This window comes from Balaenoptera acutorostrata, chromosome 20 (genome assembly GCF_949987535.1).
Source record: "Balaenoptera acutorostrata chromosome 20, mBalAcu1.1, whole genome shotgun sequence".
Taxonomy (NCBI): Eukaryota; Metazoa; Chordata; class Mammalia; order Artiodactyla; family Balaenopteridae; genus Balaenoptera; species Balaenoptera acutorostrata.
Window position 1 is genome coordinate 8,264,553 of NC_080083.1, and position 17,760 is coordinate 8,282,312.

At 43.5% G+C, this 17,760-nt stretch overlaps 1 protein-coding gene across 4 annotated transcripts in view; it reads left to right on the plus strand.

Moving 5' to 3' along the window:
• Positions 1-17,760, plus strand: part of MYH10 (myosin heavy chain 10) — a 136,712-nt gene that overhangs the window by 24,666 nt on the left and 94,286 nt on the right. For all 4 annotated transcript variants that reach the window (XM_057536023.1, XM_057536024.1, XM_057536026.1 and 1 more), the window contains exon 4: positions 7,940-7,967. In XM_057536023.1, the coding sequence (XP_057392006.1) occupies positions 7,940-7,967 (28 nt within the window). The remainder of the gene's footprint in view (positions 1-7,939; positions 7,968-17,760) is intronic.

Below are 17,760 nucleotides of genomic sequence, written 5' to 3' on the forward strand. Positions count from 1 at the left end.
GATAGCAGAATTGACATAGTTGGACTAAAGCAATGAATTAGAAGACCGACTCAAGGAGTTCTTCCAGAATACACAACAAAAAGAAACTGATGGAAATTATGACAGAAAGAGTAGGAAACATGGTGTACACTCTGCATATCTGTAGACATGGTATAGACTCTCAGGAGCCATGAGAGAAGTGATATTTTTGAAAAAGTTCACCAGAGCTGAAGAAGGACTTGAGTCTTGAAACTGAGAGGGTTCACTAAGTGCCAGGCAGGAATCTTGAAAGGAGACACATGCCTGGTCTAACACAGCGTGGTGTGGATAGGGCAAGATCAGGTGATCTCGGTGGAGAGGGCGTCATTGGGCTCAGACTTCTCATTTGCAGTCCTGCGTGTTAGAAACTGAACGCAGCACACTGAGACCTGTGCCCGGTAGGTAATCATGCGAGGGGACCTAAGACTATTAATATTCCAGGCTCCCCCAGCACCCCGTGTGCTCCTCCTCCTCTGCCCCTCCCCGTGGCCGTCCACCCCAGCCAGCTTCCACTCAGTAGCAGCCGACACTGCCACCCACCTTCTGTTGACCTAGACAGATGTAAAGGCAAATTTTGCTGTTAACAGTAGTTGCAGGGGACCCCGTGCATATCTAAGACCTGAGATTCTACCTTCTTCCTGGAGTCTTAGAATGAAATCCACATCTCCTTGTTCTTTTGTTTCCCGGTCACATCTTCATTTCCGTAATGCTCTCTTTTCATTTCTGCCTTAGGTTAACTCCCACTCTGTGATGTGCAAACTTCCCTATGTGTTCAGTGTCTTTGTCAAGTGTTTTCGTTTCCTCCGGGCTTTAACTGAAACTTGGCTTTCCCCTGAGTGTGGGCCCTCCACTCCGATCCTGTGCGCTAGGAGATGGGATCAGTGTCCTTACTCTCAGTGCATCTGCTGGACTATTAATACTCTTTACCCCTTGAAAACACTGCCCCTCCTCTGCCTGCCCCTCATCGCTTGTAGCAGCTTTCTTCTGGGTTCCCCTCCTCCCTCCTCCTCCCCTCCCTCCTTAGTGGGTCTGGCCCCCAACACAGCGTCGTTTCCTGCCTGCCTCAAGCCCTGCCATAACCCTGTGTTACTTCCTAGTTTTTCGTCAACAGCCAGCCCCCGGTCTCTTAATCATCTCTTAATCTTCTTCTCTTCTGACTTATGCTGCTGACACCCTAGACTGTGCCACCTTCTGAAATGATCTTATTTTTCAAATATTTCAGAAATTCTATTGCAAAATCCTTCCGTCCTGGCAGTTCAGTCAGCAAGTCTCCTGACCGTGTTCTTTGACTCCGTTTAGATCTCGGGTCCAGACGCTGTTCTCCTTTTCCCCTGTGTATTATCAGTACTGCCTTGACTTTCTTCCTTGTGTAGTTTAGATTTTATAGTCTGTCATTTCAGCGTCTTCTGTCAGTATCCTACGCCCCTTGTCCCTTTGTTCTTTTGTTATACTTATTTGGCAAAATTCTTACCCTGGGTCAGTCAAGATATTTGTCTTTTTTTTAAGGCTCTTACTTGGGTTGCTGATGCCTCTGGCGTCTTCTCTTCATACAGCTGAACAGATCAATACTCCTGTTAATTTCATGACCACAAGCCCAGATTCCACGCAGAGCACTGCTTGCTAATCCTTCCTTGATTGTCTATTAAGATTATAACCTCACTCTCCCTAATGATTGTCTCAAGCCCCTGCCCACTTCAGCTCCCTAGGTCCCTGCATCCCCTTCTCCTCCCCAGCTGGTGACTTCTTCCCCTGATCCATGGAGAAATTAGAAGCCACCAGAGAGGAGCTGCCGCAGCTTCCTGAGCCAGATTTACAAACCGTCCCGTCCTGCGCCCGCTCCCGTGAAGGCAGTCTTCCCAGCTCCTTCACCTCTGGTGCCCGTCCCATCTCTCCTAGGAATCCGTCTCAGGAAGCTCACGGTGTTGACTGTCTTCTGCTTCCCTTTTTAGAGGCTCCTAATGTTAGCATTAAATGTGCTGAAGTTTTCCCCGTTACTTTAAAAAAAGAAAATTCTCTCTTCCATCCTCTCCTTCCCTTCATGGCCAGGTTTCTTGAAAGCATCTGCCTGTTGGTGGGTAGATATGGTTGGTGGTAGGAACTTGTGAAAACGCTCCTGTTTTCTCAGGGAAAGGCGAAGCAGGGTCTCCGCTGAGAATGAGGAGGAGGGAGCAGAGATGGGAGATTTAAGAGGGGAACAGATTTAAGAATTATGTCCTTGCTTCTTTCTGTGGACTGCTGGATCAAAGGGTATGTGTGTTTTAAGGGTATGTGTGTTTTGTGTGTGTGTGGGTTTTATTTTTGGCCTCGCCTTGCGGCACGTGGGAGCTTAGTTCCCCGACCAGGGATCGAACCCGTGCCCCCTGCAGTGGAAGCACGGAGTCCTAACCACTGGACCTCCAGGGAATTCCTCCTTGCTTCTTTCCGTGGTTGTATTTCTTAATTTATGGATCCCATATGCTGTTATTTTGGATGTAGAATAACCTCCAGTAGCTTCCTGAGAAACACTGGAAATAACCAATTGTTCTACGAGTAAGTAATTACTTAAAAAGATGGCTCACTTATATAGTGGAATCCTGAGCAGCAGTCTTGAAATGATGTCTGACACACCAAGGGATGTCCTAGTATAATAAGCACATATACTACCCCTCTCTTGTTTTAAGAATAAGTCTTTTAAGACTAGGATTGATATACATCAAAATGTGAACCTTTAAAATGTAGGTTAAAGGATTCTTTTTGAAAAATGTTGAAACTGGATACAAGTTTCTTATATTAGGAGAAAGAAAAGCAAGGAAAACAGACCATCTTTTAAAAGGAACATCAAGGAAGGCTTCAAAAGGTCAGAAAACAGGTAACACCAAATACAGCAGTAAATATAAATACATTTAACCCCCTATAAATAACAGAACCTAATATAATCATATGCCCCTTACAAGAGAGACATCTCAAAGTAGAAAAATAATAGCAGTACAACGATGGGCATTTCCTCGGCCAAATGAGTACAAAAAGGGAGCACCAGTTAAAGTCATCTCAAGTCTAAAGTAGACGTCACAGCAGAAACAGGGACAAAGGGCATTATTTTATGCCAGGAAAAGGAATGTTTTATAATGAATTACAGTTGCCTTGAATCTATGTATTGAATCTTATAATGTGGGAATACAGACAGTAGGAGACAGTAACTCCTTACCCTGAGAAGCTGTCAAATGTAGGAAAACCCTTCTAGTGATTGTGTTAGAGAACTGTTATCTCATTGAAGATACAGGAAAATAAATAAAGACAATATCATAGTGATAAGTGCTATGAAGAAAACTAAGAGGGTACAGGCATCAGAGTGAAAGGGTTAGTGAGGGGATGAAACAGTGATTTCACTGGGTGATAAGTTTAAAGATGTATTTATTCTTTAGCCAAAAATATATATGGTAGCAGTAAACAAAAATAGGCAGAACCTGAATAAGAAATTGCAGAACTTTTTTAAAGTCTTAAATGTAGAGGCACAGCATGTTGCTGGATGGGAAAACTAAATATATACAATTTTAGTAAGGTATCATTTGCATACAGTAATATTCAGCCTTTTTAGTGCATAGTTTTTTGACTTTTGACAAATGCTTATAGTTGTGTAACTACAATCAAGATATAGAACAGCTCTATCTTCCCCCAAATTTCTACACTCTCCTTATAGTCATTCCCTGCCCTCTAGACCATGGCAACCACTGATTTGTTTTTCCTTTGTCACTATAGTTTCGCCTTTTCCAGAACATCATGTAATCATACACAAGTTAGCCATTTGAGGGTGGCTTCTTTCACTAACATAGTGCATTTGAGCGTCGTCCACCAATACTTCACTCCTTTTTAGTTGTGAGTAGTATTCCATTGGATGCATGTTCCACAGTTTATTTATTCACTTACCATTCGAAGGGCATTTAGATAGTTTCCAGTTCTTGGCAGTAAAGACACTAGAAACATTTGTATACAGGTTTTTTGAGTGTAAGTTTTAATTTCATTTGGCTCAATACCTAGGAGGAGGATTGCTCGGTCACATGGTAGGTGTATGTTTAACTTTATAAGAAATTACCAGACTTTTTCCAAGTGGCTGTGCCATTTTTCAACCTTCCTAGCAACGGCTGAGAGTTCCAGTTCTGCATCCTGCCAGCACTTGGTATTGTCAGTTTTTTATTAAATTGTAGTCTCTCTGGAAAGTGTGTAGTGATATTTCATTGTGGTCTTAAATTGCATTTCCCTAGTCACTAATGATATTAAGCATCTTTTGATGTGCTTATGCCACCTGTATGTCTTCCTTGGTGAAGTGTCCAAATCTTTTGACCATTTAAAAAAATTGAGTGGTTTGTTTTCTTATTACTCATTTTTGAGAATTCTTTGTCCTTTTTAGTTACAAGTCCTTTATTGGGTAAGTGATTTGCAATTTTTTCCCACTCAGTCTGTGATCCATCTTGAGTTAATTTTCATGTATGGTGCAAGGTATGGATTGAAGATCATCGTTTTGCATGTGGATATCCAGTTGATCTTGGCACCATTTGTTGAGAAGACAGTTTTTTTCTCCAGTGAATTGCCTTTGTCAGGATTCTCAATTCCTTTGATCTGTATGTCTGTCCTTTGGCAGATATCATACGTCTTGGTTACAATAGCCATACAGTAAATCTTGAAATCAAATAGTGTATTTTCCACCATCATTCTTTAAAAATTATTTTCTCTATTCTAGTTGCTTTGTCTTTCAATATAAATTACAGAAATTAGCTTGTCATTTTCTAAAAAAGGTCCCACTCTTCACATTTTGATTGGATTGCATTGACTCTATAGAACAATTAGAGCAGAATTGACAATAGTTTTGAGTCTTCCAATCCGTGAACATGGTTTATCTCTCTATTTATGTAGGTCTTTAATTTATTTCATCAATATTTTATAGTCTTTAGTATATAGATCTTGCACATACTTTGTTAGATTTATATCTAAGTATAACATATCCCTTAGTATAACTAAGCATTTCCTGTTTTTAGTAGTGTTAAATGGAACTTTAAAATTTTTAATTTCCAATTGTTCACTATTAATATATAGAAATATCATTTTTAAAATATATATTGACATATTTTGCAACCTTGCAAAACTCACTTATTCTGAAAGGTTTTTTGGTAGATTCTTTGGGATTATCTCTATAGACAATTATGTCCTCTACAAATAGAGACATTGTTATTTCCTCCTTTTCAAGTCTCTGCCTTTAATTATTTTTCTTCTTTGTGATGTTGAATAGGTGTGAGAACAGACATCCTTGTCTTATTCCTGGTCTCGGGGACAGCATTCAGTTCTTCACCATTAAGGATGATGTTAACTGTTCGTAGGTGTTTTGTAGATGCCCTTTATCAAGTTGTTGAAGTTCCCTTGTATTCCTAGTTTGCTGAGTTTTTTGTTTTTGTTTTTACTCATGAATGGATGTTGTTTTATTGTATGTCTTTTCTACATCTACTTAGGTTATTGTTTCTTTTTGAGTGAACTGTAGTAGTTCATGTCTTTTAAAGAAATTATCCCATTCATCCTAGGTGTCAAATTTTTTGGCAGAAAGTGGTTCCTAATATTTCCTTATTATCCTTTCAGTATTTCTGGGATATATAGTGGTTTTCCCTTTCTTATTCCAGATATTGGTAATTTGTGTCTTATACCTGATCATTTTGTCTAGAGATTTATCAATTTCATTGATCTCAAAGAACCAGCATTTGGTCCTTGTTTTTGTTTTTGTTTTTTTTCCTGTTTCCCATTTCATTGATTTCTGTTCCTTATCATTTTTTCTTCTACTTATTTTGCGTTTAATTTGTGCTTTTCTAGTTTTTCAAGGTAGGAGCTGAGGTGACTGATTTGAAACCTTTTTCACTGTTGAAAATATGATTTAATTCAACATGGATTTATTGAGTACCTCCGTATGTGTTTTTTTGAAAGGTGCTTTGGAAAATAACTGAGCTATCAAATGAGTCTCTACTCTTTAGAAGGCTAGTTGCATTTTTGAACATGAAGTTATTTCCCTTAAATGTCACTAGAAGGCTGTGTCTGGTTATATTTATAGGTTTTTAGCATATAAAGTTCATTGTAAACTATAAAGTGGAGTTCTATAGACGTTGCTCAGACCAGGAGAATTTGGGGTGTGAGGGTTCATGTTTAGAGTGAATAATGTGCAAAAACTTGGTAAAATCCTAGTTTTATAGGTGAAGAACCCGAGACCAGCAAGGAATCAATGCCTCACTTATAGATCTGCAGGCAGTTTGTGGCGGGGCTGGAACTAGGACAGAAGATTCCAGTTCCCGGTGTCTTGCCAGTGCCTGGCCTGGCTCCTCGTACTGGGTTGTCTCAGTGGACGGAAGGCTGACTGTTAATTCTGGGAATAAAGAAGCAAGACAGTCTGTGATCTCAGGCAGCACATGCTGGTGGGGCAGGCAGTTGGCAGTGTCGTTTGTCTAACTCCAGAATACTGTGGTCAAAAGAAGGAAACAGGGAGAAGCCTGAGGAAGAGGGTCTGGGGAGGCTCCTCAGAGGAGATACAGCTGAGCTGAGCACGAAGGGCAGGTGGAGGTAATCCAAGTGGTCATGGATCCGGGAAGGACATGCCACAGAAAGGAGATAACACATCCCTGGGAGAGTGAACCAGTAAAGGGGCAGACATCACCTATGTTGCCCATGGCGGCCAGAAAGAAGGAGAAAACAGTGGTTAGGAGCGATTACTAGGAATTAAAATTAGACTCAAGGGGCCGGGCAGTAATATGCTCTTGGTATAAATCAGTTTATACACAGAATATATGAATGGATTTGTTTCTTTTAATAATATTATATGAAAAGAGTATGACGTAGTGAAGGAACTCTTCATTTCTCTTTGATGGAGGTTATCTATGCCTGAACTACTGTGAGACCTTCATTGGGCACGTGATGGCTTTTCTGATGGGAAAGCAAGCACAGTGTAGGGAGCAACAGAAATGCTACCTGGGCCGGGCCCTCGTGACCGCAGTTGCTTCTGAGGCAGTGACAGTCTTGGTCGGGAGTGTTGAGGACACAGGCACTGGAGGCAGACAGGCCTGGGTTCTCACCTGCATCCTTGTCCCCCAGTAGCTATGTGACTGGAGGATTAACTTCCTCAAAGAACATTCTCGTCTGTAAAATAGAGATAATGATGCTCATAAGTGATTGGAAGTCATACATCCTGCACAGGTGGTTTTGTCCTTGGACTACACGTGGGTTTGCATTTCACCTTTTCAGTTGAAAAATTGAGCTGAATATGAATACTTAAATCGTTCATCACTTTAAAATCATGTTAGATATTTTTCATCATACGTCCTTTCGTTATTTTTGGTGTATCTAACATTCTGACTTGAGACAGTGGTTAAACCTCATATAGATGTTTATCCTCCTTCAATCTTCTCTTCCACTCAGTGTTTGATACTTTTTGGGGTTTATTCTCCTTTAAGGTCAAATTAATAATGATTCCTCTCTGGTGGTGGGTTTTCTTGAAAGGCAGTGGTTTCCAAACCTGGCCCTGCATCAGAATCACCTGGGGAACCTGCTTAAAAAGGGGTTTTCAATCCCTCCCCCTGAAGGTGGAGGTGGAGCTCTGCGGAGTTCATTTTTATAAAACTTCCCAGTTGACTCTGATGGGCAGCCGGGCTGGAGAGTCCAGGTTGATTAGACGTGTACAGTCATCTGAGCCTGGGTTGTTATCTACCCCAGAGAATCTGGCAGTAGAATGATGAACTTGACTGGATTTAGGACTGTATAATATATAATAGGGTTGGGAAGAGTTAACTTGACCTGAGAGCAGCAGAGTTACTAGTATTTTAGAGGCTATCACTGCAACTTTATTATTATATCAAATTTTTTAAAAACCAGGCAAATGGTCACTTTCTTTTTTTTTTGTTTGTTTTGTTTTGTTTTGTAGATCGTGAGGACCAGTCAATTCTTTGCACGTAAGTAAATGTTGAACATTCAGACTTCTTTTCGATTCTGTTGGAAAGTAAAAGCCATTATTTTTTTGTATGGGGGGAGGGGGAAGGGAGAGCAGTCACTTAAGAGTTTGATGTAAACCTTGCAGTTGTTGTTTTAAGACTACAGTATATAAGTTGCTTAAATTTGGTGTTACTCTTTGGTTGTCAAACTGGGCTTTTCACACATTTCATAACGTTAATCTGTGAAACTTACATCTTTAGTTTGTTTGTCCAAGTGTTGACCTCTTGGACATTTTGGGAATTTACCCGTACCACCCAGGAAGCATTATTATCATGCGCCTGTGTGCTGTGTGTGAAGTGCTGGAGAGTCAGGATAGAACAGAACCCGTGGCAGGAAGCGGTCAGATTTGCACGTTAGGAAGGTCACGCTGGCTACGGTGGGGAGGGTGCACGGGGAAGCGTGAACACGCGAAGACCAGGTGGGAGGCTGTTGAGTTAGCTCCACGAGGGAGGGAAGTGACTTCAGGTGGAGAGGTGGTGGTGGAGCCAGAGGAAAGTGGGTGGATCTCGGGTGGAGTTTAGTTTAGGAGACAGGCCCAGCGGGACTCGGTGATTTACACGCCCGAGAAAGGGGAGCTCGGAGAGGCTGGAGTTGTGCCAGTTTCAGGATGTAGGGAGTTCGGTGGAGGAACAGGCTCAGGGTGGAAGGCAAGGAGTTTGGGAGGACACTGACTTTGAGGTGCCTGTGGCTCTCCAGAGTGGAGCTGTCACTAGGCCGCTGGCCCCGTGAACGTGGAGTCGGAGCTGTGCCCGGAATGCAGAGCCAGCGGCCTGGGTGACGGCAGCCACGCGGTGAGTGAGGTCGCCTCTTTGAGTGTGGGATCCCCGGGAGGGGCGACCTTCAAGGGTGGGGGAAGAGGGTGAGACGCCGCAAAGACGCCCAAACCGTGGGCCACAGAATGCGTCAGACGCCCTTGAGATTGAGTGAAATATACAGAACCACGGGCGTGGGATTTAGCGCTAGAGCAGGAGGCTGGCGGTGGTCGACTGAGGTGCACTGGGGGTGGGGAGGGAGGTCGAAGCCAGATGGCAGCTGAGGAATGACGGGGGCGGGGTGTGTGTGTGTGAAAAAGTTTAAAAAAGAATCAAAAAGCCAAGTGTCGGCCTGCTACTTCCCCAGGGCTTGAGAAAGTGAAAATTGCAGCAGTGGATTAGTGGTGAGAAATGACTTTTGTTGTTTTTGATGGTGAGTTTAATGTGGGAGAGGTTAAATGCTGCAGAGGGAGATGGGGGCAGGGCAGAGAGAACTGAGGGGCGCGGAGGGCACGGGGTGGGCGTCGGGCCGGGACCTGGGGGGACGTGAGGCTTCTAGAGTGACAGGGAGGCTGGGAATTGAGAAAGTTCCCATCTCGTGGCTTCTCCTTCCCATGAAGAGAGACTTTGGTGTTAATAAGGAGGAGGGGAGAAGCAGAAATAGCTGACACTAGTCTCTCTGTTGTGTAAATTTTCTTCCAGCATTGTTTAACCTCTGAGTTATACGAATCAATATAAATTTATTTATTTTTTTAATAAATTTATTTATTTTATTTATTTTTGGCTGTGTTGGGTCTTCGTTGCTGCACATGGGCTTTCTCTAGTTGCGCCGAGCGGGGGCTACTCTTCGTTGAGGTGCGTGGGCTTCTCATTGCGGTGGCTTCTCTTGTTGAGGAGCACGGGCTCTAGGCGCGCAGGCTCAGTAGTTGTGGCACATGGGCTTAGTTGCTCCGCGGCATGTGGGATCTTCCTGGACCAGGGCTCGAACCCGTGTCCCCTGCGTTGGCAGGCGGATTCTCAACCACTGCGCCACCAGGGAAGCCCCTGAATTAGCTTTTCTTAAACCACAAACCACCCTGACACTTAATGACTTAAAGCAGTTTTCCCAGCAATTGGGTTGGGCTCAGCTGGGCCTTTCTGCTGAGCGGGGCCAGGCTGACCTGTCTCACCTGGGACGGGGGGTGGGGAAGGGGGGAGTTGCTGGCTGGCTGGCTGGCTGGCTGGCTGTTGGCCGGGGTGCCTTGCCCGTAGGCCCTTTAATTCTCTAGCAGGCCAGCCCTGGTTTTAACATGGTGACAGGTGCCAAGAGCAGCAGGAGAGCAAGCTCCAGTGCATAAGGGTTGTGCACACTTGCTGCACTTGCTGCCGCCCCATTCCCAAGCCAGATGTGTGGCCAAGGCCAAGGTCAGTGTGTGAAACACTAGCCAAGGGGGTAGGTACAGCAGGATGTGAAACAGTTGGGGCCGTTGCTGTGGACCTTGCCCCACGAGGGTGTTGGAATGGAACCAGATTCAATCCAGCAGAAGCTGGGACAGTTTTTGTAAGTGGGTGCAGATGGGCGGTCACTGAAATGAGAGAACTGAGGACATTGGCCAGAGAAACTGTCATGATGGACCCTGCCTGGGATATGGGCAAACAAGGGGGGATTGATAGGGAGGAAGGAGTTGGGTCAGAGAACTAGAGGACAGGTCCTCCTGGGGACACCGGCGCAGAAGGAGCAGGAAGAGTGGGCACTGTGGCCGCAGGTGATGAGATGGGAACACCTCGGTGTGGCCACAGGAGTGGGCAGCCGAAGCAGAGAGGGAGCAGGGGGTCATCGGGGTTGAAGGTATCAAGGAGCCAAGGGGCCTGGGTTGGGGGTGTGTCACTCACATGAGGAGAGGAGAGGCTTGACCACACATACATACACACACACACACACACACACACGCACGAGTGATAGTGTGAGGATGGTGGCCTCTAGTGAGCCCTTCAAAAAGCTAAACTATTTCACTTAGAGGAATGTCCTTTATTCCAAGGTAAGACACTTCCCTTTTTTGGGGGGGATAAAAAGTGCTTTCTTTTTTGAAACGGGAATGGAGGTCTTTGTTTGTGTTTAATGATCTTACTAGACAAAATAAATCCAAGTGTCAGAACAACCGTTATGGCTGTATGTGACCTCAGAGAGGCGGGGGTGAGGGGTCGAGGCTTTGTAACACGAGGGTCTGGAAGCGACACGAGGGAGATTGAGAAGGATGCCCCTTTCTTCCTGATCACGTGTGTGTGCAGGTGTGTGACGTGGAGCGGGGCCAGCGGAGGAGGGAGTGTTCGGCGAGGACACTGAGAACGGGGGTGCCTTTGCACACTGTGGAATGGGGGGCCCAGAGAGTACGGAGGAAAAGAGGGGGGCGGGAGCAGGAAATAGTGGGGTTTGGGATCAGGAGAAAGAAAACACAATATGAGAGCAGAGGAGCGACATTTGAGGCAGTGAACAAGGCTGGCAGGGGTGTGAGTCTGAAGGCTCCTCTGCAGAGTTCATCTCTGCGCCCTGGTGCATTGGGGAAGGGGCTGGGGGGGACTTGGGCCTTTGGGAGGCAGCAGCCTTGGCTGGTCCTTACTGGCTTCTAGGGGGTTTCTAGCTCAGGTGGGCAGCCGTGCAGCCAGGTGAGTTTCTAGACCCTCATCCTTGTCACAATCCCTCGGGACTTCTTAAAGAATCAGTGAACCTTCCGGGCACAGGGGACAGCGGGTGAGAAATGATGTCAGGCAATTCCAGGTAATTTGGTCTTGCGTGGAGCCCAGGGTGTGAAGTAGGGAATAAATGCCAGTTTAAACTCAACATGCCTAAAAATTAACCTTTATTCCTACACAGACAAGATGTGTCTCCCATTATCCTTCTTTCCGACATCAACACTGTGTGTTTCCAGACTCAAGGTTTAAATCTTGCCCTGTGTTTGGACTCCCCGCTCTCTTTCATATCCCTCTTTCTGGTTGTCACCTCGTTTCGTATTTCTCCTGTCTTTCCTAGCCCTGCCCAGCACCTACTATCTGGCCCATCTTGGTGGATCCTGGCTGACTTCCTTGCCTTTTAGCCTCTTTCTCCCCCCAGGGAGGAAATATGCCCATCGATACAGCCAGTTCCAGCCCACACTGATTTCCCCTCATCAGGCCCTTTTTTTTATAGACAGCAATTCATTACCTATTTAGGTCGTGTGGGTCTTGTCTTATAACTAGACGGTAAGGTAGGAACTGTGACTTACCTTCATTGCTTTTTAATTATCCCCTGAGAACCTAGCACACTGTTCTGAACATACTTAGGAAATGGATAAAAATGCAAACAAAAGAATGCATCTCTTAATTAAGTAGGAACCAAGGAAACAGGCTTAAGTACAGATTAGGAAATTTAGAAACTAGTGAATACTGTATGTGTCTTCAAAGGGTAAAACCTTTCTGATAGCATTTTATAAAGGCATTTTATTTTGAAACTTCAGGCCTACACAAAAATAGAATAGTTGGTGACCCCCATATACCCATCCCCTACTTCAGTGATTTTTAAATTTTTACGTTTTCTTTACTTCATTTTTTTCCTTTTTTTTTAACCTTTGCTCGTGCATTTCCCCAAGTTTTTATTTAAAAAAATTCAAACCTGAATTTTACTGAAAAGTTGAAAGAATGGTACTTTAAGTGCCCGTATACCCTTCACTTAAATGTCAGTTCTCTTTGTACACACACAGCACTTTTTTTTTTTTTTTAAACCATTTGCAAGTTTGCAGGCATCCTGACACTTTACCCCTAGATACACAGCAGGCGTTTTCTAAGAGCAAGGCATTCCCACATAACCACAGACCATTGTCACACTTGAGAAGATTGACAGTGATTCAGTAATGTCATCTCATGTACAATCCATATTCTGTAACAGTCCTCACTATGTTTCTAATAACTTTTAAATCCTGTTAGGCTCTCACTCCTTGTATTCCTTACATCTCTTCATTTTAATTCTATATTCTAGAATAGTCTGTTCACTTTTTTGCTTTACTTACTTACTTATTTATTTAATTCCATTGGCTGTATTCTTCCAAAAAGTCAGTTATTTAGAACGTGATCTGCAGATGTCTTTTTAAAAGTATCTGTTTCAAAGCACTTCTGACCCTGACTTCCCGGGCACGCTTCTCTACGTGGGCCTGCTTGGCAGACACCAGCCACAAGCTCTGGGGTTCCCAGGCCACCTGTGCTTCTGACTAAATAAATAGCTACACATTTGGGGGTTGCCACTACCCGCTCAGATTCGATACTTTGCTAGAATGACAAGTCAGAGCCAGGCAAAAGAAGAGACACAGAGAGTGAGGTCTGGGGATTCCCAAAGGCACCGCTGCCATAGCCTCTGGTCACTTCCCTTCCAAGTGCATCAGTGTATGTTACCAACCAAAAAGCTTATCTAAGCTTCAAAGTCCAGAGTTTTTATTGGGCTTTGTTATGTAGGCATGATTGATTGAATCAATGTCCACTCCCTCTCCCCTCCCAAGAGGTGAGGTTCATGTCACATGGTTTAAAGCCCAAACCTCTAATCACCCGTTTGGGCTCTCAGCTTGGCCAGTCCCCATCCTGGAGCTATTGAAGTGCCCACCATGAATAACAAAGACATTCCAGGTACTTAGAGGCTCCCTCCCAGGAATCAGGAACAAAGACCAGCAATTCTTTATTATACAGCACTGGTTAATATAAAGTCGCCACAAGAATCTAGTCACTGAAGCGTCATGAAATGAGCGTAATAAGTGAGCTACCTTCTTCTGCTCAGGAGCGAGAGAGGACTAGAACTTGTGTGTCACCTGTCTGCAGTGTCACAGTAACAGTGACCCTGCATGCAGTACGCAGGGGACCAGGTGCAGGACATGGAGCTCTCCTCTTTGGGTGGTTTGGGAGCTTGGATGACCATTTTGGATAAGGACTGTTTGGAATGTCTGGAAGCAGGAAACACTTGGGGGAGGGGATGACTGCCGTTTGACAGAACCAAAGGTTAGTGAGCACTGATTTACTCTTGTCACCAAAAGTGCCCATTGCAGGCATGCAATTAGATGGTCATTGTCATTTTAGACTGACATTTGCATCCATGGATAGGCTTGGATTTATGAGGTAGGTCTCCTAGCAGCTGGTTATCTCTTTGTGGACACAAAGTAGCAGTCATCAAGTACCATGTTTGTTTTCTTTTCTTTCTTTTTTTTAAAATTGAATTTTCTGAACATTTTATTATAAATATTTTCAAACATAAAGCAAAGTTGAAAGAATTTTGCCATCAGGACCCATATATCTACCACCTAGATTCTACCATTAATATTTTACTATACTTGCTTTATTATATATTGATCTGTTCATCGCTCTATCCATCTATCAATGCATTTTATTGTTTGTGTTGGGAGGAGAACTTTTCCAGCTTGGGTCCTGTGGTTGGGTGTCTGCAAATTGACAACAGACAAACTAACAGGAGAAAAGACAAGGTGTATTCACGCATGCGTGTGGGAGTGCTCATGAGTAACTTGCTGAAAACCAGAAATAAAAGGCTTAAATACTAAATTTAACAAAAGGAGGAGTGCTGTAGGAGAATTAGGACTTCTGGGGGAAAGTATGGAGGGTTCTATCGGGCTTTATGATGCCAGTGGACAGCTGAATTTGCACTTCCTGGTACTAAGGGTCAGACTTCTCCCAATCCAGAAACTCCCTGGGATGGGGGTCCGTGGCAGCTGTATTTTCAGGAGGCTCTGCTTAAGGCTAGATGGCATTCCTTTCTGTGGCCGCTGATTGTTTAGATTGTTTTCAGTTTAAACTGAAAACCACTTTGATGGACTATTAATCCCTTCATCTGATGCATTTGTAAACATCAGCACACTTCCCCCTAAATGCTTCATACATAACGTTAACTAAAGTCCAATATTTACATCTTTATCTTTTGAGATAAATTTTACATATAATGAAATGCACAGATCTTAAGTATATATGTGCTGAGTTATTTGTGTAACGTAAACCGCAAAAAGTTCCCTCCTGTATCCAGCCAATTCCTACCCTTACTTCTTTTAGCCTCACCATATTTTAATTCTTAGTAATTCTATAATAATCTACCGGTTATGATAGTTAATAACAAATAGCTTTTCATGCTTATATCTATTACAAGCTACATTGTGACTTGAGAAATATGAAAATGTTAAACAAGGTATCCCAGACTTAAGAAAATATGATATGTTCCCTGGTGCCTTTGAGGATCCACCAAATAAAGAACTCTAGGAGTATGTAACCGGGGTCTTCTTAAGTTTAGTACACAGCTGAGCTAATTAAGATTTCTGTATGAGAATAACTAGTCAGTTTTATTTAGTAGTTATTTTATATTAAGTACCTATGTTTGCAAAGGTATCACAAAGAGAAAATACAGTTGGAAGTACCATTTTTTAAAAAAAATCAATACTTAAGTAGTTTGACAGCTCCTGTTTAAAGCTCTACTTTTTAGTCATTTACTCTCTAATTTACTTTTCCCCCAAAAGGATGAACTTGTAAATTACCCTCTGGCCTCATCTGCGTACAGCTCCCCAACTAGCCTTTATTTCTGCAGACTCAGGCCACGCAGTGTGAGCTCTCCCACTTATGACCAAGCAGGTGGCTTGGATCCTTTATTCTAGTATCCCGGCAAGGACTTCCTTGATCATGGGAGAGCACCCAATGTAATTGGAAGTGAAATCCTGTTAAGAGTGTAATCCTCATGTTGACTTTCCTTCTCATTATAATTAAAATTCACAGTCACCCTTGGTGAAGAAGTTACTCCGTTCTCTAAGCCCCCTTTTAAAGAATACTCTGCTTACATTTTATGACTCTAACTGCTGGTTAACTCTAGTTTTTCTCCTTTTAAGTGTGTTTGTATATAATGTAACAATTGTATTATAAAACAATGGTTGCTTCATATCAGTCTTCTATCAGGATGTGACAATAGATTTTTTTTGTTGTTAAGGAATTTTATGTCCTATACAAATATTGCATTAAGTGATAATGATAAGCCATCCTGGATTTCAAACAGTTAGTTGATTCTTGCTATAAGTAACATACCTTAAAAGTTTTAAGTTAACCAAATCGATAGAATTGATTAAATAGCTAAGGCAACCTTGAAATAGACCCCATAAATGTAGTCATCTGATCTTGACAAAGGATCAAAGGCAATACAATGGAGCAAAGATTGTCTCTTTAACAAATGGTGCTGGAACAACTGGACATCCACATGCAAAAAGAAAAAAAAGAACCTAGACACAGATCTTACACCCTTCACAAAAATGAACTCAAAATGGATCAGAGGCCTAAGTGTAAAATGAAAAACCATAAAACTTCTAGAAGATAACATAAGAGAAAACCTAGATGACCTTGGGTATGGTAATGCCTTTTGTGATACAAAACCAAAGACATCCATGAAAGAAATAATTGATAAGCTAGACTTCATTAAAATTAAAAACTTCTGGGGCTTCCCTGGTGGCGCAGTGGTTGAGAGTCCGCCTGCTAGTGCAGGGGACGCAGGTTCGAGCCCTGGCCTGGGAAGATCCCACATGCCGCGGAGCGGCTGGGCCTGTGAGCCACAGCTGCTGAGCCTGCGCGTCTGGAGCCTGTGCTCCGCAGTGGGAGAGGCCGCGACGGTGAGAGGCCCGCGCATTGCGATGAGGAGTGGCCCCCGCTTGCCGCGGCTGGAGAAAGCCCTCGCACAGAAACGAAGACCCAACACAGCCAAAATCAATCAATCAATCAATCAATCAAAACATACACATCTGATTCAAGATCCTCATTAAAAAAAAAAAAAATTAAAAACTTCTGCTCTGCAAAAGACAACGTCAAGAGATCAAGAAGATAAGCCACAGACTGGGAGAAAATATTTGCGACAGACACGACTGATAAAGGACTGTTATCCAAAATATGCAGAGAACTGCATGCAGAGTCTTAAAAGACTCAACTGTAGGAAAACAACCCAATTAAAAAATGGTCCAAAGACCATATTAGCAGACACCAAAGACACCAAAGAAGATACACAGATGGCAAAGGAGCACCTGAAAAGATGTTCCACATCATGTCACCACTACACACCTGCTAGACTGGCCAAAATCTGGAACACTGTCAACATCAAATGCTGCTGAAGACGTGAAGCAACAGGAACCCTCACTAGCTGCTGGTGGGAATGCAGAATGGTGCAGCCACTTTTGAAGACAGTTTGGCGGTTTCTTACAAAACTAAACATACTCTTACAATATGATCCAGCAATCAGACTCCTTGGTATTTTCCCAAAGGATTAAAAACTTGTATCTACACCAAAACCTGCACTTGAAAGTTTTTTTTTTTTTAATTTATTTTATTTATTTATTTTTGGCTGCATTGGGTCTTCGTTGCTGTGCACGGGCTTTCTCTAGTTGTGGCGAGCGGGGGCTACTCTTCATTGTGGTGCGCGGGCTTCTCATTGTGGTGGCCTCTCTTGTTGCCGAGCGCGGGCTCTAGGCGCGTGGGCTTCAGTAGTTGTGGTACACGGGCTCAGTAGTTGTGGCTCGTGGGCTCTAGAGCGCAGGCTCAGTATTTGTGGCGCACGGGCTTAGTTGCTCTGCAGCATGTGGGATCTTCCCAGACCAGGGCTCGAACCCGTGTCCCCTGCATTGGCAGGCGGATTCTTAACCACTGCACCACCAGGGAAGCCCTGCGCTTGAAAGTTTATAGCAGCTTCGTTCATAATTGTCAAAACTCGGAAGCAACCAGGATGTCCTTCAGTAGGTGAATGGATAAATAAACTGTGGTACATCCAGACAATGGAGTATTATTCAGTGCTAAAAAGAAATGAGCTATCAAGCTATGAAAAGACATGGAGGAGCCTTAAGTGCACATTACTAAGTGAAAGAAGCCAATCTGAGAAGGCTACATACTGTATGATTCCAGCTAGATGACATTCTTCTGGAAAAGGCAAAACTATGAAGATAATAAGTATCAATAGATCGGTGGTTGCCAGGGGAGTGGGGGGCGGAGG